Source organism: Prosopis cineraria, unplaced genomic scaffold (genome assembly GCF_029017545.1).
Source record: "Prosopis cineraria cultivar Desert tree isolate PC_DT_omini unplaced genomic scaffold, ASM2901754v1 PC9, whole genome shotgun sequence".
NCBI classification, from domain to species: domain Eukaryota; kingdom Viridiplantae; phylum Streptophyta; class Magnoliopsida; order Fabales; family Fabaceae; genus Prosopis; species Prosopis cineraria.
Genome location: NW_026555340.1, coordinates 8,072,598 through 8,097,790, shown reverse-complemented (window position 1 = coordinate 8,097,790; position 25,193 = coordinate 8,072,598). Strand labels below are relative to the sequence as shown.

General features: G+C 34.4%; 2 protein-coding genes across 2 annotated transcripts; one reads left to right on the top strand and one right to left on the bottom strand.

Moving 5' to 3' along the window:
* Positions 1-673: 673 nt before the first annotated feature.
* LOC129320120 (uncharacterized) lies at positions 674-14,079 on the top strand. The gene is made up of 14 exons (XM_054965325.1): positions 674-955; positions 1,029-1,105; positions 1,202-1,313; positions 2,708-2,790; positions 3,342-3,407; positions 5,051-5,151; positions 6,193-6,311; positions 7,160-7,200; positions 7,426-7,514; positions 7,731-7,908; positions 7,983-8,099; positions 8,483-8,527; positions 13,178-13,306; positions 13,694-14,079. Exons 1-14 carry the CDS (start codon positions 895-897, stop codon positions 13,826-13,828), a joined length of 1,353 nt encoding a protein of 450 aa, XP_054821300.1. The 5' UTR covers positions 674-894; the 3' UTR covers positions 13,829-14,079.
* LOC129320121 (uncharacterized) lies at positions 11,198-12,853 on the bottom strand. Its single transcript, XM_054965326.1, has 2 exons — positions 11,770-12,853; positions 11,198-11,452 (listed from the first exon to the last, which is right to left on the bottom strand). Exons 1-2 carry the CDS (start codon positions 12,821-12,823, stop codon positions 11,418-11,420), a joined length of 1,089 nt encoding a protein of 362 aa, XP_054821301.1. The 5' UTR covers positions 12,824-12,853; the 3' UTR covers positions 11,198-11,417.
* Positions 14,080-25,193: the final 11,114 nt, after the last annotated feature.

Here is a 25,193-nt window from a genome sequence, read left to right as displayed (position 1 = left end):
CCATCGAATTAGAATAGATATTAACTCTTGATAATTTTGATAATTTCACATTTCAAGAAAGATTTAGTCTCTCAAGTATTCCCATAAGTTCTGCTGCTATGCTAAGTTGATATCCAAAGTACTTAGAAAATCCTTTAATCTAATTTCTCTTATCATCTCAAAAGAATCCTCTTTGGAGCCACGAGATTTCAACTCAAGATCTAGTAAGTGATATATTTGTTCAAATTCTCCTAGGTCAACCCTCTCTCTCTTGCTAATTATGCTCAAGATTAATAAACATGCAATCAACATATTTTATTATTAATTTTTTTATTTACTTAAATTTTATGGGTCATGACAAATGATGGCCACTAAATTAGAGGTCCAGAAGTATTTAGAATTTTAAACTTGTTTTTCTTTAAGTTTTGAAAGTGGTGCAACTTTAGTCCTTATCAAGAATAGAAGTAATTTTAACTATATTCAACTAGAAAATAACAGAAAAACGTTTCAAAAACTACACAAAAGAATAAAAAATTACAAATAAGGATCTCAAAAATTACATAAAAGGGCCAAAAAAAATTATTATTATTATTATTATTATTAATTTTTTTAAATTTTTTATATCTGTTTTCATGTTAACGAAGTTAACTTGAGTCATCGGAAGAAGGAAATATTACATCAAACAGAAGCTTTGTAGTTTAGGGGCCAAATTTGCTTTTGCTGTTTTATCCCGTTAATTAATTAACGTTCTAAGATTTTGGGTTTCATTTCCCCGCCGTCCCTCAATCATCTTCTCTTCTCAATCAGCTGCTGTGATCCGCAAAATTTTGTCACTGAAGTCTGCAAAGGAGCTGGGTTTATGGGAGCCTCTGAGCAGTGAGCATAGCCATTTCTAGCTTCTCTTCTCTTATTGAAATGATGTTCATTCGCCTTCAAACTGCTCAGAAGATCCCACCAATTTTTCTCTCCTCCAAATGTACTCTCTTTCTCTTTCTCCTTCTCCGTGTTTGTTTAGCTTCCTGAGTTCACCCAAGTTTGTTTCCCTTCAGTGATTCCAACTCAAGTCAGGGCTTTTCCGCTTCAAGCTCTCTACTCCACGCACATTGTGGGCGATCAGCCCATTCTCGTGAGTAATCAATTTTCTTTTCAACCTTTTTCACTATGTTTCATTTGTTCCTTCGATTCAAACTAATGCTTAAACTGTGTTAATTCGATCGAGTAGGTTCGGGATTTTATTCATTCTGCCTTGTACCATCCAATACATGGTTATTTCTCCCATAGATCACGTTCTGTTGGAGTTCTTGAGAACAGCATTAAATTTAATCAGCTTGAAGGTGCAGTGGATATTCATTTGCAATTTTGGTTATGTTTTTGATAATTTTCGTTTGGTATATGTTTGAACTTTCATGTTAAATCTTAACCAGCCAATTTTTCAATGGGAAAATTACTCATAAGGACGAAGTTCGGAAACTATTTATTATTAAAGACCTCTAGTGTTCAATGCTTGAACAGACACTTATAAGTTGTTGTTGTCTAAGTGTTAAATTCTTGAATGACCACTTATAAATCATTAAATTGTCATACTCTGAGTGTTAAATACTTGAACTGTGTCCTTAGGAATACTTAGGGCTTGTTTGGAAACCTGTTCTATAAAAAATCTGATTATTATTCTGGAGAACAAAGGAGAATGAAAAAAACACCTATTTTCATTATTTTTTTGTTTTTAGAACATATTCTACAAAACACCAGTTCTCAAAACAATAAAATAAAAACAGTTTCAAATAGCCCCTTAGTTTCTGAATTTTGCCCTTGGTAACAGTGTGGTTAACTGTGATGGTAACTTGTCGCTTGTAAGTAAGGATGATTGTAACATGTTGGTCTTGTGCAGTTGCATGCCATGATCGCCACCTGTCCACCTCCTTCAATGTTCAAAATGAATTTGGAGTTACATTGGTGGTTGTTTATTTAAGTATTGGGATTATATGAAAATTAGAGCTGTTGAAGTTGGAAGCTAGAATTGATAATGTAATTTTAACCGGAATGACTTATACATACATGAACTGGTGACGTGCAGTTGTAGAGAATGCTGTGATTTGATTAATTAAGTGTATTTGCTAGGTGCATGAGATACACCTGCCATGTGAACATGCTCTAGTGCTTTTAGCATCAGAGAGACTTGGACGTTGGTAAAAGTTTTTTTGAAGTATTTTGTTCCCTAAGATGTTATTAAGGACAGCATTGAAAGATAGTAATTAGTAAAATATATAGATTATTGTATGGGGAGAAAAGGAGAAAGAACCTTGTTTCATTGAGTTCAAACTGGAAGTAAGCCTTAAATTGAAATAACTGATGTCAAACAATATTTGTGCTTTCATTTTGCAGATATCTGAGTTTTGCTTGTAAATCTTTATTTTTGTTTTTTGTTTTTAATTACATTAGGGGAGTTTGAACTTGAACACTACCTATGTCTCACCATACTCGTATAACTTGAGCAAGCCTTAGGTGGATTTTGGAGAATTTTTCATCAGCAATTTCCTTTGGATATCTAAAACTATTATGTCATTTGTTTGGGATTGAAGCATGCAAATTACTCAAATTTCACATAGTGTGTGACGAATTCTATTCAAATTTGTGGTTCTTAAATTTCAGAAAACTATTTATTGTCGATAACACTTTTGCAGCAATCTGATCTATTTTCCTAATAGAGTAGACTGATGGCATATTACAGGCCGAACAGGTTACATGAGATGCTTAGATAATATTTACAAGCAGAGTGATGTATCATGGTTTACACCAGTTGAGATTTTTAAGGTATGTTCTCTGTAGCATTAAGGGTTGCAAATTTTATGGAAATAAAATATTATGGATAATTTTATGATTGAAATAATTCTCAGTTTGATAGGGTTGAAACTATGACTATGTCAAAACCAATTACAGGATGAAGAATTTGTTGCAGACCTTTAATAAGTACAGCTTAGTATGATAAAAGTCTATAAGCTCAATGAGTTAAAGCTCTAGATCCTAAAAGATATATCCAGGTTCTAACTTCAAACAATTTCGTTTCACCATAACATGCATCAATAATCTGTTATTGTGTCATATTGCATATTTTACCTTGAACAAATATTTTTTTGACAAGTTTAACTTTAATATTTATATGTATATTTTGATTATTTAATCTTTTTTCAAAGAAAATTTGATGCATCTGTTATCATAATTTATTTAGTTATATTGTAATATTTCACTAGGCATGGTAGTGGAGTCTTCTATATCAGTTGTTCTCTAATTTTCTTAATCATGTTTTAATTTATCCCCTTGGCTCTTTCTGTTTGTGTAATTTTTTTTTATTTTAATATTTATAGCCTTGGTATGCTCATGCAATTGCTGAAGCCATCATGCGCACTGCAAACTTCTCAGTTCCTCTAAAAGTAAGATATAGTTGCTTTGCTACTCACACGCCTAAGAAGCTGTTCTTGACAATAGTGTGCCTAAGGTGCCTAACATTTATTAATGTGATCACTGCTTCATAGTTAAGGTTTATTCCTTTTTACTTTAAATATTGTTTCTGAAAATGCATTTGTTAATATGTATATGCTAATATCTTTGGTTGCTGTTTTTTAATTGCTAAGATTTATGATAAGAACAAAAGGGGAAAATAGTTGAATTTGTGTTGGAAGGTATTTTTAGAGCCAACATCCACCCCTACATTTTTGTTCTATTAATTCATTGACTTGACCTTGCAAAAATATATTTTGTCCATACAAATTTTACTTTTTGGTGGTTTCTTTTAATATTTTAGTGCCCTTATTTGTTTAGTAATGGACAAAAAAATTTTTTTTGCCTTGTATTGTTGTTGTTTGAATGTTCTGTTCGTAAATGAAAATTCTATCTCACAGAAACCTTAGCTTTTAGATGTGTATGCACAACCCTGTTCCAATTCCTAACAAACTTCTTGTGAAGCTTGCTTTGTTTCTTTTATTATCCATTTTCTATTCTTTACTAATATTGCTTACAATTGCAACCAAATGCTACTTTAGATTTTAAAAGTGCTCCTGAAGAGAAGCAGAAAAGAAGTGAAAATCTGGTATTTAAAAATATATTTTAATATCTATCTTAACTATAACCATTTTCTGGGTCAATAGCTTAACCATAATTCAGAAATATTGCTTAATATCTATCTTAACTATAACCCCTTTTTTTGGGTCAATAGCTGACAACAACAAGAAGAAGAAGCCTTTATCCCACTGGGTTTTGGGTCAATAGCTTAACCATAACTAAACCTAATATTAGTTGACTAAATTTTACAAATGCCAAAACTTTTGTATTATACTTGCATAGCTACTATTACCCAGGGGCTTTAGTTTTTGGCCAAAAAAGACCAGGGGCTTTACTTGCAATCTTGTGGGGCAGCTGTCCCCACAAGAATTTTATTTTATTTTTTAACTTAAAAGTACTATATATTATTTGTAATAATTGATAAATTGGTATATTTTCTTTTGAAGGAAGTTAGCTTTAATACTACTAGGGGCTACTGTTACAGTTAAAAGAGCTTTTACTTCCATGAATATTTTCAAGAATTGGATACAAAATCGCTTAGGAGATGAGTGAATGATATTTTGGCTATCTACATAAAGAGGAAAATTTTTTATAATATTGAAAATGCAAAAATCACTTGGTGTTTCTAAAATATGAAAAATTATGTAGAACAATTATGATAGTATATGCATGATGTTAATAATAATATAGTTTATTTTAATGCTTTAGAATTATGTGTGTTGGCCCCACAAGAATTTTCTGGATCCATCACCGTCACTAACCCAAGAGAGTATCTGTATTCTTATTTCAATTGCTAAAATATGAGGCCCCTGCATTGTAATGCTATTTTGCAATTTCACAAATCTGTATTCCATCTCTATAGTGTCAGTTATGTTCTCTTTATCTTCTTCATTATCTCATATTCAATCTACCATTTGTTTAAGTTTTTCTTTATCAGTTATCATTCTACTCATACGTATGTTCTTTACCAGCATGGGTATGCATCACACATTTGATACTAGCAATTTTCATTCAGATATATGAAATTGGTGGAGGATCTGGAACTTGTGCCAAGGGTATACTGGATTACATTATGTTGAATGCTCCTTCGAAAGTGTATAACAGTATGACTTACACGTATGTGCCTCCATATGTATGTTTTTTTTTTTTTTTTTATTTTCCTTCAATGTTTGAGTGAGTTTTTAGTTTTTTTGTAACAATGATATCCTTTGTTATATGTTTATATGTTTTAGGGATCCTAGTTCTCATGGAAAATAGAATTGAAAGTGGTATATAAGGTGGTTTGATGTTTTCAAATCAGTTTGAATCTGAGTATTTTACTTCATACTGAAGAAAAATCAGAGTTGAATGACTGTCTGTTTCATATTATCATTCCATAGAGGTGGGAGTATATAAATACGAATACAAGCTAACAAGTCAAAAGTCCCATAGAATTGGCTAATGAAACTAATTTGAATAAATGATTATAAAAGAAAAATAAATGGAAATGAAAACAGAAAGATACGATAACTTGTTTAGCATGCAAATATCTAATGAAAAGGAAATTAGCATGAGTACAGCCATTCGCCTAGACCTAAACATGTTAAAGTGGATAGACATATCATCAAGAAGAAGATTGAAAGTGGTGTAATATGCCTAATATACATCCCAGCTAGGAAGCAAGTCGTTGTTGTCCTGACCAAAGGATTGCCAAGAGAGAACTTTGATGAATGCATAAGCAAGTTGGACATGATCAATATTTGTGATACAACTTGAAGGGATGTGTGGGAATATCTTGTTTTAATTGAAAATATTCTCCAAGATAGGATTAGTGACTAGGATATGAGTGTATAGCATTTATAAGTATTTATTCTCAGTTTTTTCCTCCCTTCTGTTTAAATACTCTGGTTGTATTGTGATTCAGAATAAAAGAAATATTTTTTCCCTCTCAAATTCCACACTTCGTGTTATTTATAAGAAATTTGTTCGTGTGCCACCCATTTATATATATTGTAGTTGTCAATTAGTTTTTAGAATACCCTATTTATTACCATAGTCATATGAGTTTTACTATAAATTAACGAGTATAGTAAATTTCTTTTAAGTACTTGCCCTTTTTTCTTTTTCACTTTTGAACTGCATGTTTGGCATTCTTATTATAAATGTTTATAATTACAGCTCAGTTGAGATCAGTCCCTCACTTGCTGAGGTGCAAAGAGAAACTGTTGGTCAAGTGCAAAGTCACATATCAAAGTTCAGAGTAGAATATCGTGATGCTGCTGACCAGACTGGATGGGGTGGGACTTCTATTATACTCCTGTCTAAAATATTTGTAAAACAAGTATTTTTTTCGTTCATCTTCAGGGGAATTACTGACAACTACTATAGATGCTGATGTCTGGGGATGTATGGAACAAATAGAGATTCCTGTGGATACAAAGATTAAAAGCAGATTTACTGGGATGTAAGAAATAATGGGAATGGAGGTGATCTTGACTGTCAGCTGATAAATCAAATGTTTCTTGATCTGTGAACCTATTTCAGCACTCCCTTGCAGTTTGATACTCAATATCTACCATTCCTGACTTGCAAGTGACTTATGGATAGCTAGTAGTGGGTAGAACTTCAGTGAGAGCATCTGCTAATTGTTTTTCTGGTGGCATGTATGATGTGATGATCAGCCATGATCAAGTTTGTCCTTTATGAAGCGCCTATCAATCTCAATGGATGCCTGCTTTAATTTAACAATATAATTATAGGCAAATATGATTTGAATGTTGTTTCCATTCTTTTTGGGGATTTTAATATATACAAGAGATAGGAGCCTTGGCATTAATGGCTCATAATTACACAATAATATCCTATTCCTAAGATTAAGTTACAGATTAGAATATCTACATAACCTACTGTCCTTCTCTGAATAATATTCGGTCCAACTTTGTAGGACGTCCCAAATAGGGAATAATTTTATACTTAATCTTCCTGTAACTTGAAATTTATTCTAAATTGTTGCCAAAAAAAAAAAAAAGAAAAAAAGAAAAAAATTATTTTAAATTGAGTCTCTTCTTTTTGCATATCCGTATTGACAACTGCACATCTTGTCAAAAATAAGCATACAACTAATATCTTCTGTCTTCTATTACAGGAGATGTGGAGCAACAACCATGTTGGGTGATAATGCTTGAGGTGTGTTCCAGTTTTTAGTTACTTTTGTTTTCCTTTTTCCCAGAGTTTATGGCAAATAAGATCCCTTCTTATGCATCCAGATTTATGGTCTCGCCTGCCACTATATTTAGGGAAAAAAGTTGCCATGATGAGTTGGTGGCACTTGATACATATATGGTATTTAGGTTTGTCTATCTTTGTCACAGATGCAATTTCAGGGTATATCAAATTATTTAATTGATGTAGGTACTTGATAACCTTCCACATGATCTTATCTATTCTGAAAACCAAGTTTCCTCCTGGAAGGAAGTGTGGGTTGAGAGACAACATGACAGGTAATCCTCAATATGGAAATGTGGATCATGCTGTTGCTCAGTATCCATACAATGTAGTTAAAAGCATTATTAGGGTATAGCTACATAAAGACTTGCCATATTTTCAAAATCTAACTTTATTTGAATGGCTGTGAAATTGTTATGAATTTTTATGGCTTAAATTATTCAACCTACTTAAGAATTAATGCATCACCATCCAATCTTTACCTTCAACAGAGAAACACTGAGTGAGTTGTACAAGCCGTTGAAAGACTCACTTATTGCACGTTGTGTTGAGATCATGGATTTGGACAAGACTTATACAACTCAAAGCAATGAGAGATCTATGGTGAAAAACATTTGGTCTAAACTCTACCCAAAACCCCGTAGATGTTGGCTTCCAACTGGTTGTTTGGTAAGAATCTCTTAATATTGATTAAGTATTTTATAACAGTCGACTTTGTATTTATCATACGTTCAAACTTGCAGAAATTATTTGAAGTTCTGCACGAGATGCTGCCAAAGATGTCTTTAATTGCTTCAGACTTCAGTTATCTGCCAGATGTGACAATACCTGGTCAAAGAGCTCCATTGGTTTCAACCAAAGTATAATCTTGTTATGCCCATTCTTTTCAAACTTACAAACACAACAGTTGTCTGCTTTTTTATCTCATAAACTTAGACTGAAGCATCATTTCATGTTTGGTTTTTGTAATGTAGTAAACTCAATTTATATCGCAATTTAAAATCCTCAATCATCCTCTCTCGTGTAATATTATTGTCCAGGAGTACCCACTCACTTAACCTCCCTCTTTACACCTCATAGTTCTTTGTCATCATCAAAAGTCACTTTGTTTTCCTGTTACAAATGAAACAGAAGCAAGTAAACCTATAACAGTGTTGAACTACTGCTTTTTTCCCTCCCTGTAAAGAGAAAGTATTGAGTTACTGTTTATCATAGTTAACCAAGGTAACCTCTTAATTTGCAGAAAGATGGCAGAAGCTCAGATTATGGGAATTATTTAGAGGCACAGGTGTGATTTAATTGCTAACTAATTTTTTGAGTCCACTTTCCTTGCTATCTTTTTCAATGTCTCACTGTGTGTGTGCAAGCAATGTGACGCATGATAGAATAAGCATTGGAGGTTTTTTTTTTTTTTTTTTGAGACAACGATATTTACTTCTGTTTAACTAATGCATTTGGCATGAAAAATGCTTAAGTACTTGCATTAAGTTAATCATGATTCAATAATTGGAAGTGCTGGCTTAGCAGCTATGACAGCTTGAATTTCAAGCCATCTGTAACTTGTATAATATTTTGTTGGTATGAATTACTTCTCTCTGATCAATCAAATTCTGAAATATTGGCCTCAATATAGATAATAAAATTTATAGAAAGTTGTGTTGTGTAGATCTTGAGATATTATAAATACTTTTGTGGTCGAAGACAAGCCAGAGGAAGGAACCGAATGAATCTTATTCAGTAATATGGTCAGAATACATACACATACCATAACCTTCTATAAAAGGAAAAAAAACAAAAAAGGAAATAAAATCAAATATTACTCCTAATGACCCAATCCTATCAAATCTCTATTTTTATGGGACATATCCCTCTAATTCCTGTAATTATTCTCACACTCCCCCTCAAGTTGGATCATAGATGCTAATCATGTCCAACTTGCTTATACAATTATCAAAAGCGGGTTTGTGTAACCCCTTTGTCAACACATCTGCTGCTTGGAGATTTGTCGGTAGGAAGGCTAGGCATACAATTCCATCTTCCACCTTTTCTCTAATAAAGTGCCTGTCTATCTCCACATGCTTGGACCTCTCATGTTGGATAGGATTCAATGCCATACTTATGGCAGCCTTATTATCACAATATAGTTTGAGAGGCAGATCAAGTTGGACATGTATTTCTTTCAGAACCCTTTTTAGCCATAACTCTTCCATTATGCCTTGAGCAAGAGCTCTCAACTCAGATTCAGCACTGCTTTTGGATACAACTCTCTGCTTTTGACTCTTCCAAGAAACCAGATTTCCCCATACAAATGAGCAATACCCAGAAGTAGATCTCCTGTCTTGGTGATGTCCACCCCAATCTGCATCTGTATACACCTCTATGTTCCTTTGTTCATGTTTTTGAAACAGTAAACCTCGCCCAGGATTTCCTTTTAGGTATCTTAGGATTCTGTATGCAGCTTCCATATGTTTTTCCTTCGGTTCACACGTATACTGACTAGCAACACTCATAGCAAATGCTATGTCAGGTCGTGTGTGAGATAGATAAATAAGTTTCCCAACAAGCCTTTGGTATCTCTCTTTATCCGTTGGCCTCTCTTTCTCTTTATCTTCTTCTTTACCCTCTTCATCTAAATTGCCCTCTTCTTTCTTGGATTCTTGCCTCTTCTTTGGAACAACAATAGGGGTTTCAACAGGTTTACACCCTAGCATACCCGTCTCCTTTAAGAGATCAAGTACATACTTCCTTTGAGACACATAAATACCTTGCTTTGATCTTGCAACCTCCATTCCCAAGAAGTATTTCAGACAACCCAAGTCCTTGACCTTGAATTCTTTTCCAAGAACAGCCTTTATTCTTGCCGCTTCCTCATTATGATCACCAGTGATGATTATATCATCAACGTATACAATAAGGACACACCTCTTGCCCCCTTCTACTTTAACGAACATAGTATGATCCGATAGTGCTTGATTGTAGCCTTGTAGCTTTAGAACTTTTGAGAATCTATCAAACCATGCTCTTGGAGACTGTTTCAACCCATATAATGATTTCTTCAATTTACATACCTGATTCTCCCTTCCTTTATCAAAGCCAGGAGGTAGAGTCATATAAACTTCTTCTTTCAATTCTCCATTTAGGAAGGCATTTTTGACGTCTAGTTGGTGTAACGGCCATTCAAGATTGGCTGCTACGGATAATAATACTCTGATGGTGTTCAATTTTGCCACTGGTGCGAATGTTTCCTGGTAGTCAATGCCATAGGTCTGTGTAAACCCTCTTGCCACCAGTCTAGCCTTCAATTTATCAAGATTTCCATCAGCCTTATATTTAGGGGTAAATACCCACTTGCAACTAACCAGCTTCTTGTTTCTTGGTTTCTGCACAACCTCCCAAGTCTCATTTTCTTCCAAGGCTTTCATTTCTTCCAAGACAGCTTCTCTCCATTCAGACATTTTCAGGGCCTCATGAATGTCCTTAGGGATACAAACACCATCCACATTTGCAATAAAAACCCGATATCCTGGGGATAAGGCTTTATAAGATAGGAACATCTGAATAGGATGTTGTGTACATGATCTTGGCTTCTTCCTGAGAGCAATAGGCACCTCCAAGTCATCTTCTGAACTTTTTGAACCTTCTTCCTCATCAGGATTATCATTCTCATCTTCTTTAGGACTATCTCCCATAGGATCTGTCATCGGTTCTGATTTCGGTACTGCTTCAGGTATGAGAGCTTTTGTACCATGCTTCTTCTTCCGCGTGTAAACTTTGATCTCTTTACCTTCTGCACCTGTGTTCTTATCTCCCCCTGAACTTGCATTTTCTTTTGATTCTGGAATAAAAGAGACAGGCTCAAGTAAAGTGGGATGGTCAAGAGGGTCAAGAGAATCAATAGGTTCAATGGGAGATGGTCATCAATGAAACAAGAGATGAAGGTTGGAAAAGAAGAGCGATGGTGTTTGGCTAATTCACAAATATCGCAATGAAAATTAGAAATTTTATTAGATGAAAAATTTGGAAACAAATGACTCAAATATTGGACATTGGGATGACCCATTCTTTTATGCCATAACAAAAGATCAGCTTGTTCAGAAGTAGTCACAAGGTTGCAGTAGATTCAGGACCATAGATTACTCACGGTTGATTCATCAAGGTAGTAGAGCCCATCACACTCCTCAGCACTGCCAATCATCCTCCCCGATGAGAGATCCTGGAAAATACAGTGAGTAGAGAAGAAGTGAGCACTACATTTGGCTTGTTTAGTTAACTTGCTAATGGATAGTAAATTGCACGCAAGATAGGGAACATAAAGGACAGACTCAAGGTGCAGAAATTTAGAAACAATGATACTACCCTTTCCTGCAATGGGAGAGGATGTACCGTTTGCTGTGTCAATCTTTTCATGGCCACTACAGGGAAAGTATGAGGTAAACAAGGTAGAGTCTGCAGTCATGTGATCTGAGGCTCCGGAGTCAACAATCCACTTTGATTTAGTGGAACATACATTAAATGCAAAATGCGAATTACCTTGCTTAGCAACGGAAGCATTATGAGATGGAGGCGACTGGTTGGATTGTAAACTATGGAGCATCTCTAGAAGCTTATTTAACTGATCCTTGTCGATGATAGGCAAGGTACCCGATTTGTCTGGAGCAGAACCAGATTTGTCTGAAGTAGAATCAGAAGTAGTTTGATAGCCACGAGATTTACCTTTACGTGGTTTCCAATCAGGTGGTTTTCCATGGAGGTCCCAACATTTATCTTTTGAATGGCCTGTCTTTCTGCAATGCTCACAAACAACCTTTCCTCTTGATTCCTTTTGGCCTTGATCCGATTGTCGGCTCACTAAAGCAGACACCTCAGATGAAGGAAGGGTTGATGAAATTCCAGGTAACATCACCTTGCGTCGAGACGCCTCACGACGAACCTCAGCAAATGCATCCCGAGTAGATGGTAGAGGAGAGCGAGCCAGTATGCGACTACGAACATCATCTAATGATTGATGAAGACCAGCCAAAAATTGGAATACTCGCTCATCTTCAATAAGCCTCTTATACCGTGCTGCATCACTCGGACAAGACCACTCGGTTTCTATGTTGAGATCAATCTCTTGCCACACTGAAACTAACTCCAACCAGAATTCCGTAAGATCACGCTCACCTTGTTTGATCTGCCAACTTCGAGTTTTGAGATCATAGATTCGAGCACCATCTTCCCCATCCGAGTAAGACTCCTTGACTGCGTCCCAGATATCCCGTGCTGTCGGGAGAAACATAAAGGACCGTCTGATTTGAGGGGTCATAGAGTTAACCAACCAAGAAGCCACCAGGGAATTGTCGGTCTCCCACTTCACCAAGGCAGCCGAGTCTGACGCGTCTGGTGGTTTGGATGTACCTGAGATAAGACCCAGCTTCCCGCGGCCTCCAACAGCCAGTCGAACACTCTGGGCCCACTCACGATAATTGGTTCCATTGAACTTTTCGGAAACCAGGACAAGGGACGCCCCCTCGGCAGAACTCAACCCGAGAGGAGTTCCGCCATTTGGAGTGATTTTCAAGTCAGCCTCAGCGCCGGAACCCATGAACGCAGAGGGTCGAGTGCGCGAGTCTGACTCTCGATCGGCTCTGTCGTCTTCGTCTGAGTGGTGTTCAGCGTCTGCCTGCTCTGATACCATGTGGTCGAAGACAAGCCAGAGGAAGGAACCGAATGAATCTTATTCAGTAATATGGTCAGAATATATACACGTACCATAACCTTCTATAAAAGGAAAAAAAACAAAAAAGGAAATAAAATCAAATATTACTCCTAATGACCCAATCCTATCAAATCTCTATTTTTATGGGATGTACCCAATCCTATCAAATCTCTATTTTTATGGGACATATCCCTCTAATTCCTGTAATTATTCTCACAACTTTTTTCTTTTTTGTTGCAGGGTGATGCTGATATCTTTTTCCCTACTGACTTTTGGCTGCTGGAACGAATTGATCATTATTGTTCAGGATGGCTTAAACCGGAGGTTGATAATACATCCAAGAAAGGAAAGAAAAGGAGAACCATCACGGTTAGTTAATTGTCTTAAAATTTTGCAATTTTTTTTTTTAATAATACACAAGGAAAGCAGAAACGTGGAAGAGCAATCCTGCCACATTAAATTTCTGCAGTCAGGTGGTGGTTCTGATGTCATTCTTGAGTTTAAGTTTCATGATAACTTCATAGTTTTTTCTCCTTTCAGAAGTGTGATGTTGGCTCACTGTACTGTTGATTAATACACCAATAGGAACATGTTGGCATGGACATGTGATGTAATTTAAGCAAACATCAGGGGATCTGTCATTTACTATAGTTTTTGAATATTTCATCTCTTTTTGTTGCAAGACATTAATATATTCTCACTTTCAATTTATTGACAATCTTATCTGCTCTGTTAAGTAGTTTATATTTAATGCAGCTGGAAACATCATCTTTCATGGAAGAGTTTGGCTTGCCCTCAAAGACGAGGACCAAGGATGGATACAACCCCCTCTTGGATGACTTCAAGAATACCAAATTTTTCCTTAGTGTCCCAACACACAATATTAAGTAGACAGAAAGAACAAATTCTTTTCATTCAAAGGGATGTCCCTGGGAATTCAATTGAGCATGAGCAGATTTTTCTTCTTCGAGAAGTTAATGAGCACCATCAGCTTTCAAAATTTTATTGAGTGGCGTAAACAAATTTTGGCAGAAGGGTGTTGCTATTAGATCACACCTTTTTTCCTTTTTTCTTTTTCTTTCTCCCCAAATGTATCAAAGACGGTTATTTTTGTGATGTCAGAGAATTCTGACTCCCTTGTCTCTCTCTCTGTTTTTTTTTTATTTTCTTTTTCCTCCCCAAATGCATTTAGATGTAATCATTTGTGAAGTCAAGGGATCTAGACTCAAGTAAATTAGACTCAAATAAAATACCAACTGTTATCTGGTTGAACAGAGTAATGGAACCAACCAAGTAGTTCTTGATTAAACTATTCGAGAAAGTTGAATTAGCTTATTATAGAGTTTATATTCAAGTCCTAGGATATGGAATATTTATTTAAATAAATATGTTAGAGGCATTTCTAAGATATTCATAAGGTCATCCTTAGTTATAATGATCTTACACAGTAGTTATTTAGATAAGTCTAAATAGAAGGTAGTAATATTTCAAGTTTTCCACAATATCAAATAATAGAATAATAAAAATAATAATAAAAAGCATCGGATGGCAATTGTTGACTAGAGCATAGCAAGCATGTATGTCTTCAATAGAAAAAGGATAAATCCATTTCTACGGTTAACAAGTTTTTAGCCTTCTGGCAATATCAATGTCCAATGGTTTAGGATATCTAACATTGTTTATATTTTTAATGTTTGATTTCTTTTTGCAATGGTTTATAGTTTATAAATTATGTTGTGATTTGAAGGAAAAATAGTTTATAGTTTGCATAGCTTTGTCAACTCGTATTAATTATTTCACGTTTTAGTTTGATAGATGCGAATTTCACTCAAACATTAGGCCTTTTGTTTGAAAGATTACAATAAGCGAGGCAACAGCGTTAATTAATGTGATAAAACTGGATTTGGTTTTGGAAACCATAATTTCAAACAGTAGTTAATGGGATATATATTTCAAATAAGGATCAAATGATTTTAAAATTTCACTGAAAAGATTAAGAGGCTAAAATGAAATTATATTTAAAAAGAAAAATGGCTAAAATGTATTTTATTATATTTAAAAAAAAAAAAGGCACCAGCCAACACCACTATTAGTCACTGGAGTTTCGATGACCAGATGGCCAATGACAATAGTTGTTGCAGCTCTAGTGTTCATATCCATTGAATCATGTGTTTTGGTAGCTACAAAATCAATGGAAAGGGGTTTGTTATTTGTGCATATCAATATTACACTTATTAAGTAACAAACCTCCAAGAGCATAAGGAACGAGAGAAGATTTAGACTTTATAGGTTTACTTATGTTATGAAAACTATTGAGTACAATCACAATTTGAATGGTAAGAACGCATCCATTAGAACATGTCATAGGCTCATAAAGTCCTAGATCTTCATTGTCAAACAATTAGAATGCATTTGTGTCTCATTATCTAATCTATACTTGTTCTGGTATGAACCAACAAGTGAATCAGCCTATTCTTGTGCATTAATGACTTGGTGAATCCAATTCAAGCTTAAGACTTAAATTCACTTGAATTAGATTCAAGAAGCTTTGCTTAACATTGTAGGTCAATCCACGCTTGACCTAGACTGGACTCAAGGGTGTTTGAGACATTTGTGAAAGCAAGAGTCTTGAGCTTGGCTAGATCAAGCTTAACTTAGGATTGAGTCCATGCTTGAATAAGCCATTGCACTTAGACTTGTTTTTGTGACCTAATTCTTGCTTGAGTTAGTCCACACTTGAATTATCCCATAGTGTCAGCTTGAAATATGTCATAGAGTAATTAATGTAAGATACCCTTATGATTCATGCTTGAATGGGTTCCAACACTTAGTTTCTTTTAAACTTAACTTAGAGAGCCTTAAGCCTAAACAATCTAATTGAAGCTTGTTTCAAAAGTGACTCAAGCATGTTTTGACTTACAAAGAGGTTGTAACACTCTAAAATTTTGAACTTATTTTTCACAAACTAATAAGTTACTAAGCCAATTTAATAATATTGAACATTTAACATGGTAGAAAAAGGACTGCCATGGCAATTAAAGGATAAAACCCCTTTTTAAAAACTCTATCATTGTAGAAAAGAATTCTCCATATAAATAATTCATTTCATAAATAACCTATCATGGTAGAAAAGATACACCAAAATAGAAAGAATTTAACACACTAAATAAATTATACCATAGTAATTAAAATAACATTTGTAGTAATGTATGCCTATTGGAAAGGATTTATCATTATAGAAAGAATTAAATGTAATAAATTTACCTCTATCATGGTAAATAAAATGATAGTAGTATCAAATATAACTATTGGAATTCTATTTCATAAACCAATATTTAAAAACTAATATTTATTTCAAATCATAACCAGCATAGAAGCATGTTATCCCATGGTAGCATAATGCCAAACATATACTAGCAAAACTTATGACCTGCTAATGTGACCCAAGTGTACATTCCAAATGAGATACAATAAATTTTGTTAATCATAATACCTTCCAAACAATAATCTTCTTAAGAATACCTAAAATGAGTTCAAACAATATTCACAATTGTTCAACACTTGACCTCAACCAAAACTAGTTCTAGGATATACATTCGTCCACAACATAATCACATCTACCAACATAAATTAATACATCTTTACTAACTACTCAATATTTCCAAGCAAATTTGACAATATCATCACTATCTCAAAAGTAGTTAGGACCATAAGGGAAAGACAAAATTATCATGGTCTAGCATGCTAATCAAATCTAAGATCGTAAGGGACAAATAAGATCCTCATAGTATAGTATTCATATCAAGTTAAGGACCAAGAAGGACAAAAAAATCCTCTTGGCAAATAAGATGCAATGAATCATAAAATGAGTCTACATGTTCAACAAAATGTATCCATCCTAGGTTGGCAGAATATACCTAGCATAATCAAAATAATAAGGCTAAATCAAGAAATGGTGTCTTATACACCAAGTCACACCTATGGTGCTTCCTAGGCTAAACTCGTTTTTGTAAAAAATAGTAACAATGAGGAATGAGACTTATAAGTCCCAGTAACCATAATTAATATGTATTGATGCATGAAGATATAATTAACCATGCAATTGCCAAGTAGGCATACAAAACATTTATACAAACAAATATTTCCAAACAAACTAAACGAATTTTTAATTGTATAACTACATTTTGTATCCCTCCTTATGCCATGCTTATAAGTCTTGGGCCCTAACTTTTCAAACAAAATATTTGAATGAATAGTTTGGTATGTGTGAGTGGTGATTGTGTTAATCCTTTCCTATATCTGGTGGATATAAGGGAGTGTAACAACAGCTGTTAACTCAAGGTCATACATTAGATAACTCTCCTTGTGAGGTTGCAACTGCCTTGATGCATATGCTGTTACTCGGTCTTCTTGAATCAACACGCATCCCAAACCTTTTAGGGAAGCGTCTATGTAAACCTCATAAGGCAACCATGGATAAAAAATAATCAACATCAGCACCGAGGTTAACTCCTCTTTAAGCTTTGTGAAAGTAGCTTCACACTTTTCATCCTAAATGAAAGGTAAATCCTTTCTTGTTAACCGATTCAAATGGATAAATGTAACATCCTAAATTTCTAATCCTGTATCAATGACTGATTAGAAATGAATTAGTGATTTAATGTGGGATTAGAGTTTTGAGTAATGAAATGTTATATTGATTCACTGGGGTGTTACATGAATGGATATGAGCAGAAGAGTGGAATCCCAAAGCAGAGCGTATGAGCATAGTAAGAATTTCCCTCACTGTACCATGTGCCACAGCGAAGGATAGATGCGTCACGGTGCATGGTGCAGAACTTTGATTAATAAGACGTACCAGCTCATGAAAATAGAAGGGAAAACATGAGAGAAGAGCTTAAACATGGAGAATAGGGAGAGATATGCTAGGTCAAGCAAAATCAAGACCAAGGATGGTGTTTCTGACCTGTTACTTATCGGGTAAGTCACATACTGCCTTAACCTGTGAATTTACCCTGTTTTCACTTAGTTCTAACTAGTGAGAAATTGAATTTGAGAGTTATAAGGAGTTAATTTATTACCTAATAGTAATAGAAAGGTTCTTTGAAACTAAACTAATATTTTGTAACTAGTTGGAGTCGAAACGATAAAGTTTTAAAATTGTAGGCAAGATTTGCCCCAATTTAGAGAGAGTAGTGAGAGAAAATTGCTAGAAAATGTCAAAGCTTGAAATTAGGGGTAATTAGTGGTAACGTGTGTAATCAAGTGTGAAATATGGGTTTGATAACGATTGGGTGTGTTATTTTGATAATTGGCACTTTTTGTCAATGGTGAAATTGACTTCAAATGCCAATTCTGTATAGATTCTAGTGTGTGACAAAGTAGATAAGCAGAAAGAGATTTGAGTATGGAAGTAACAAGGGTAAACCTTTCTATCAAACAGAAGAATTGAGGTAACCATATAGTTTATTATGTTTATTAACTATTATAACTGTATAGAAATGAATATCAAATGATTTATTGTGAATTTATAAGTTTTATGCATGATTGTTATTGAAATGGTTTTAGTATGAACATTGGTTTGTGAAATGAAATTTGAAAAGTTATTGATTTCAATGGATATATATTCATATAGGATATGAAAGTATATATCTTATGAAAATGTGGATAAGTAGTGGAAATTGTGAAAGAACATGATCATATGGGGTGGGAGTTCACCCAGAATATGTAGGGAAGTGTGTGTGTGAAGATATGTGAGTGAAAAATCCTTATGGTCAGGATGACATCATAAGACATCTGGTATAGCATTATACAGGCTATTACTATGGGTAATCTAATACAATATATTATGGGATTATTACCATGGGACATCCAGGTAGTCTAGCAACTCTCTAGTGCCCAATAGGGTACAATTAGGAGTCAACGATGCCTCTATCACAAGTGTGCAAAGAGGGAAACCATCGTCCGTAGGTGGGTTAGATTACCTTTGGCTAGGTGTTTTTACAACTGAAAGTGTGCTCGGGTCAACAAGTGGTTGATCTAGAAGAGCTTATGGTTTCATGTTGGGGAGCTTTAGAGGATTGGTGGATAGTTGATCATGCTAAGATGTAAAAGTCCTTGAGATATTATTTATATGTGAAAACAATGTTTTTGCTATCATATACTATATATGAATGCTACATTATGGTTTTCATTACTTTAGCATGGTTATTTGTGGTAATAGGCATTTAATAAGCTATAGTGGTTACTGAGATTTTTATCTCACTCATGGTTATTTATATTTTTCAAGTTCTGGTGCTAGTGGATCAAAGGGAAAGGATATAAGCTAAGTAGAGATCTCTTGCCTAAATCTTTGTAAGAATTGGTGTAATGAATTTGTTGCTAGTAGTTGTAAATATGTATAAGTTGCCTTAGGACTTGAGCATAAGCATATTATAGTATTTGATGATTTTGAGCTTCCTAATCCTTGTATATGTGTGAATAATAAGATGATTGGATGGGCTAGTGGAGGAATGCATATGTGTGGGAATGTGAGATGGTTGAAAAGTATATGTAGTGATTTGGCCTTGTAAGAGAATATAGAAGTGAAAATGTGATTTTAGCCTAAAGTGTAAAATGGACAGTTTACAGGCCAAATGTGTGTATGTATAATATATCGTGCATGTGTGTAGTCCATTAAGTATGTATTACCTACTTGGACTTGGTCAAGGCCCAAAAAGTGACTAATGACAATTGATTTCGAACTAAGACACTTAAGTGACAATATTTTGGCAAAAAATGATCAAAATACACTTTGGTGTTCAATTTTTGATAGAAATATCAGATTGAGTTAAAACTAGTGTCACTAGTTAGATTTCGAAACAAGTTTCATGTGAGCTCTTGAACCATCCCAATTAGACATCATATATGAAAATGGCACACATCTGAATTTTATATCAAAAACTACCATTTGATAGCAAATTCAAGTATGTGCGCCGCAGCGCACGACACAGTGTGTGATTGTGGTCTCTGTGCCACATGTTGTGCCACGTGTGGCATGGGCCACGGTGCATGATATAAAATTTTACTTTATTTTTTAGAATGCACATGTTTCTTTTCAGTACCTGAATATTTGTTGCTTCTGTTATATAGGTATTTTATGTGTTGGGTTTTATAACCCGAGTGATTTATAAAATGATTTGAAATCTTTTCTTCGGATCCTAAAGCTTTCAATGTTTTCAAAGTAAATGATTTTAATTTGATTAGTAAGATTGTAGTGGAGTATATGGTAATGTCGATAAAGGGCATTACAATAAAAGTCTGTGAAAATCCTTAAATAAATCTTCAACAATAGCTAGCCATACCCACAAAACTTCGTACCTCAATTACTAACTTGGTCTTTCCCATTACAAAACTGCATCCACTTTATGGGGATCTACTAAGATACCCTCAACTAACACTAAGTGTTTGAGAAATTGTACTTCTCGTAGCCAAAATTCACACTTACTCAACTGGGCATACAAATGGTTATCTCTCAGAATCCTTAGCATAGTTATTAAATGTCTTGTGTGCTCTTCCTCATTCTTAAAACATAACAATATGTCATCTAGGAACATGATAACAAATTGATCCAAGAAGGGATAGAATATGCAGTTCATATAATCCATGAAAATCATAGGCGCATTCATCAACCCAAATGGCATTAATAAAAACTCAAAGTGACCATATCGAGTATGAAATGCTGTCTTAGGTACATCCTTAGAATTTACTCTCAATTGATGGTACCCAAATCATAACTCAATCTTAGAAAACACTGATCCTCCCATAAATTGATCTCCTAACACATTTATTCAACCAATTTCATCCTTTTAACCTAACTTTTAGGCTATCTTGAGCTTAAATCCTCAAATCTCAACCCTTCAACTTCATACTAGTCACAAAACCTTAGTTCTATATTTGATAGCCCATTTTAAACCTTTCTTTTAGATTACAATACCTCAAAACTTCATGATTCGATTTCTCAACCGATGAAATTCAACAAAAATGGGGTAAAAATAAAGCTTAGAGTTACGCAATACTTATGCAGCAAGTTATCAATTGAAGCAGAATCCCAATAGCTGGATAAGGCTTGCCCTAATAAAGATGGACTCCTTTTCCCCTTTGATGCATTTCCAGCAATTCCTCTTTTGATTTCATGAGCTAATCATGTCAGCTTTAAGTGATCCCTGAATAATGCGCCATGATGCATGCAGCTTCCATTGCAGCATATGGCACAGTGAGTCTAATTTGACTTGTGCTTGCGCGTTATGCCTCAGATTGTTGTTCTATCTTTCAATCCTATCAATATAACATCCAAACAACACAAAACATCAACTCAACACCCAAACCACAATTAATCCGCTAATTACTAATTTATCCCTGATTTGCAATTAGTTCCTAGGATTGAAATTCAGGATGTTACATATGGGTTTGGTTTCAATTAGATATTTCATTTGAAAATTGAACACCCAGATGCAAAATGACCACTTTTTGTCATTTTCACCAAACCCAAGTGCCCTAAATTAAACCCTTATATCAAAACCTATAAAATTATAACAATAGGGTGAGATAAACATTTTAGTAATAGAATAACTCACAAATATGAATTAATATGAATAACTATAAATAAGTAAGGCTTATATATAAATATACACTTATACATATCCAAATAATCGCATATCCATTTTCATAAACCATTTTCACATTTTAGTATGATCATTCTACCATCTGAGCCTCCATATCATCCCGACTAAAACCAAAGGCCCCATTGGATTAATCACACATTGGTCTAAGCACACCTTCAATGATAGAATTACTCAGCCAATGGTGTTTTATCTTACTTTTGGACTATGATATCCCCTATCACACACACATTTAGGCATCATTATTTTAACACCACATCACACAGATGCTTAGGAGCATAAATCTATAAGACTACACCCATATGGGCACTTAGGAGAGAATCTCCAACACCGTACCTCACTAGGTACTTAGGAAAATAATTCTCCAACACCATACCCCATCAAGAACTTGTAAGCATGTATGCCATATGATCTTTCACTACTCCTTATAGGTGAACTTCCACCCCTAACATGATCATGCTCACAATTCACATATACAAACTACATGTTTGTAATCCAAGCTATATATATACATATATACATATTATTTTATAAATATGTTTCTTTAAAATCATTTTTCATACACAATATGCTTATTTCTCAAACATGCAGCAATTTCAAAACATGTACATATAGTATTATAATTACTCACAAATAGTTTATCGAACTAATCAAATAGAATGAATTATTTAGTTACCTTAACCCTTTTATCACAAGAAAAATTACCCATGGTATTCTTTTTAGCACATAATGCCACAACTCTCTTTCACTACTTCAGGTTGCCCACATAACACATCAACCTACACAATTAGTACTATTATTCAATTTATAAATTGACCACAAGTACTAATCATTACTATTATCCACAATTAATCAATCATTTCCTTTCATTAAACTACCCTAGTCTTAACCACCCTTCCCAATGCTTCTATCACTTTAATCACCCCTGGTATACTTCACACCAAAATTCTCACCTTCTTCAACCATCGTTTTAAGGCTAATTTAAGCTCACTGCTTAAAAGCTTAATCATTAATTCTCAAACTAGTTGCAAAACATTAGTTTAACTCCTAAGAATCTTTTTGTTATTAAAAGGTAAGAAATTAACCCCTTAAAACTTCTTAATTTAATTTCTTTAAAACTTAAACTAAGAGAAATTAGGGTAAAATCAGATCTTAGGGTGGTACAAAACTTACTCAGCAAGTGATTGGTAGGAAATATCTCCTAAGGCTTTAAAATCTCTTGCCCTAGTAAAGTACTCCCTTCTCTCCCTCTCCTTTATCTCTTTCCTCTCCTTTCCCTTTTAGTTCTATGAGCTAACCACATCAGTTTATTCACAGTTTTATGCCATACACCATAGTGCATGAAGCATATGCCATGCCTGTAGCACAGTAAGGGAAAATCCCATCGTGCTCACACACTTCACTCTGAAATGCCATCCTTCTACTTAATCCTATTCATTTAACATAAAGCACACCAACACATCAGTCTATTATCCAAAATCCTAATTACCTACTAATTTACTAATTTATCCCTAATCAACAATTAGTCTCAGGATTAGAAAATTAAGATATTACACATAACTATCCCTCTTCTTCTTCAATTCTAATTCTCGACCCTACCTCATAGCTATATGGAGCTAGTTACACATTACTTCATGAGTAGCAACCCAGCAAGGCTATTGATAAAGTGTAGTTGCTTAACCCTCAAAATAAACTAGAACTAACCCTAATATAGTATAAGGTCAACCCTAGGTCTTCTCATAAAGTGGTGATTTGAACTAACTAGGAAAATTAACTTGGTGAATAGATTAACTAAAAGAGTAAAATTGTTACCTAATTAACTAGTGAATTTAAGTTGCAAACTAAACCTAAATGAGGTTGGTGGAATTTCGTATTAAAGTAGGAACCCTAAAGCATTATTGATAGAGGAATCCTGGCTTCTAAATAATAATGGCAGCTCAATCAACTTCTCCCCCTTCATTAAAAAAGTGATCACTTAAGGTAACTATCTTGAGCAATCTAGTCTCACCATTTCAATTCTTTAAGTGCTAATTACAAGCCTCTTAAGTAACATCACTAGCTTTGCTCAAGGATTAACCAAGTGATTAGTCAAATATCTTCTCCTAAAGCCACAGTCAAGAGGACACTCAAGTACAAGACTATGCAACTTGAGCAATTCATCAAGTATTTACCAAACAATTACATGCTAGGTCAATACAAGACATTCACCATTTGAAATCACATATTACAATATAAATTCAATAAGTGGTCGAACTATATAGCAGCAAAAGGAGATGAAATTTAAGTCAACAACCTTGTTTCAACACAAACATTTATAACCAACCATGAAGCTAAATTCAAATTGAACTACAATCAATCATAGTCATAGTATTCTAGTGAAATTGAAACAAGATGAAGAATAAGTTGAGCTTAGCCAAATGTTGTCTTCAGTGCTTCTCTTCCATCAACTCCTCCCTAGAATTCCATAGAGAATTTAGCTAGAAATCATCAAGAACATCTTGCTTCTCTAAGAAACCAACATGGTGGTGTGGTGCTCCATGAAAGATGATGAATCCAAGCTTCAATTTCTATAAAATTAGGAGGGGTGAGGTTAGCTCAATGAGAGGAGTGGAATGGTGGTGATTTTATAGAGGTTTGATGGCTGGAAATGAAGATGGAGGTGCTAGAAAATTAGGATTTCTAGAGAGAAGGTGGAGAAAATGAAGAACCATATGAATTATAGGGAGAATGGAAGAAATGAATAAGTGTGTGGTTAAAATGAGTGTTTGAATCTGAATATTAATGAAAAGGGATGTGCAAAATGGTTTGCTCAGCTGATCCCATTATTAAAAATAAAAGAAAAAGAAATTAAAAAGACTAGAGAGCTTCATACTATATGCACATGCCTTTAGGTGGCACTTTTTCATTGGTTGGGTGATAATTCCTATGCTCATATGAATATTCTCATGCTTTGTACTTAAAAAATTTGATCTACCCCATCCTTTAGGCATTTAGCACACCACTCTTGCCCAAAATGCCCTCCTTGCACTTCCTTGACCAATTGATATAAGCCCAAGTACACATGTATCACCTATGCCACATAATGAACAAAATTAATCAAGTAAATACATATGACATAATAATTCATATTTAGGAACATGAAATCAATTATTTTAATGGGAGATAAATAATAAAATGCATTCTAAGGGCTACCCCATGTGAAAACTATGTGCGCACACATGCACAAAACTCTTATTAAGTCACAAGGTCAACAATACTAATTTTATTATTTTTAATTAATATCTCCCAAACCACATTGAATTTTCAAAATCTAATTTTATATTCATTTTCCTGGCCATCAAACACATTTGGACTAATTTTATTGTACAGTCTCAGACCTTGCCCCTTGCTCTAGCCTTAGCCCCTCATGATCCCTATTATGATTCAGGGCATCATAGCCAGTAAGATTTTGTTGAATACTTAGCATCATCTTGAGCAACCATGCTAATACCAAGTCATTCTCTTATGGTTGCTTAGATGGCACCTCTAAAATCTAAGCCTCTAGACCCTGGGAACGATATGGATTCTGACCATGTCTCCTCATATTATAAAAGACA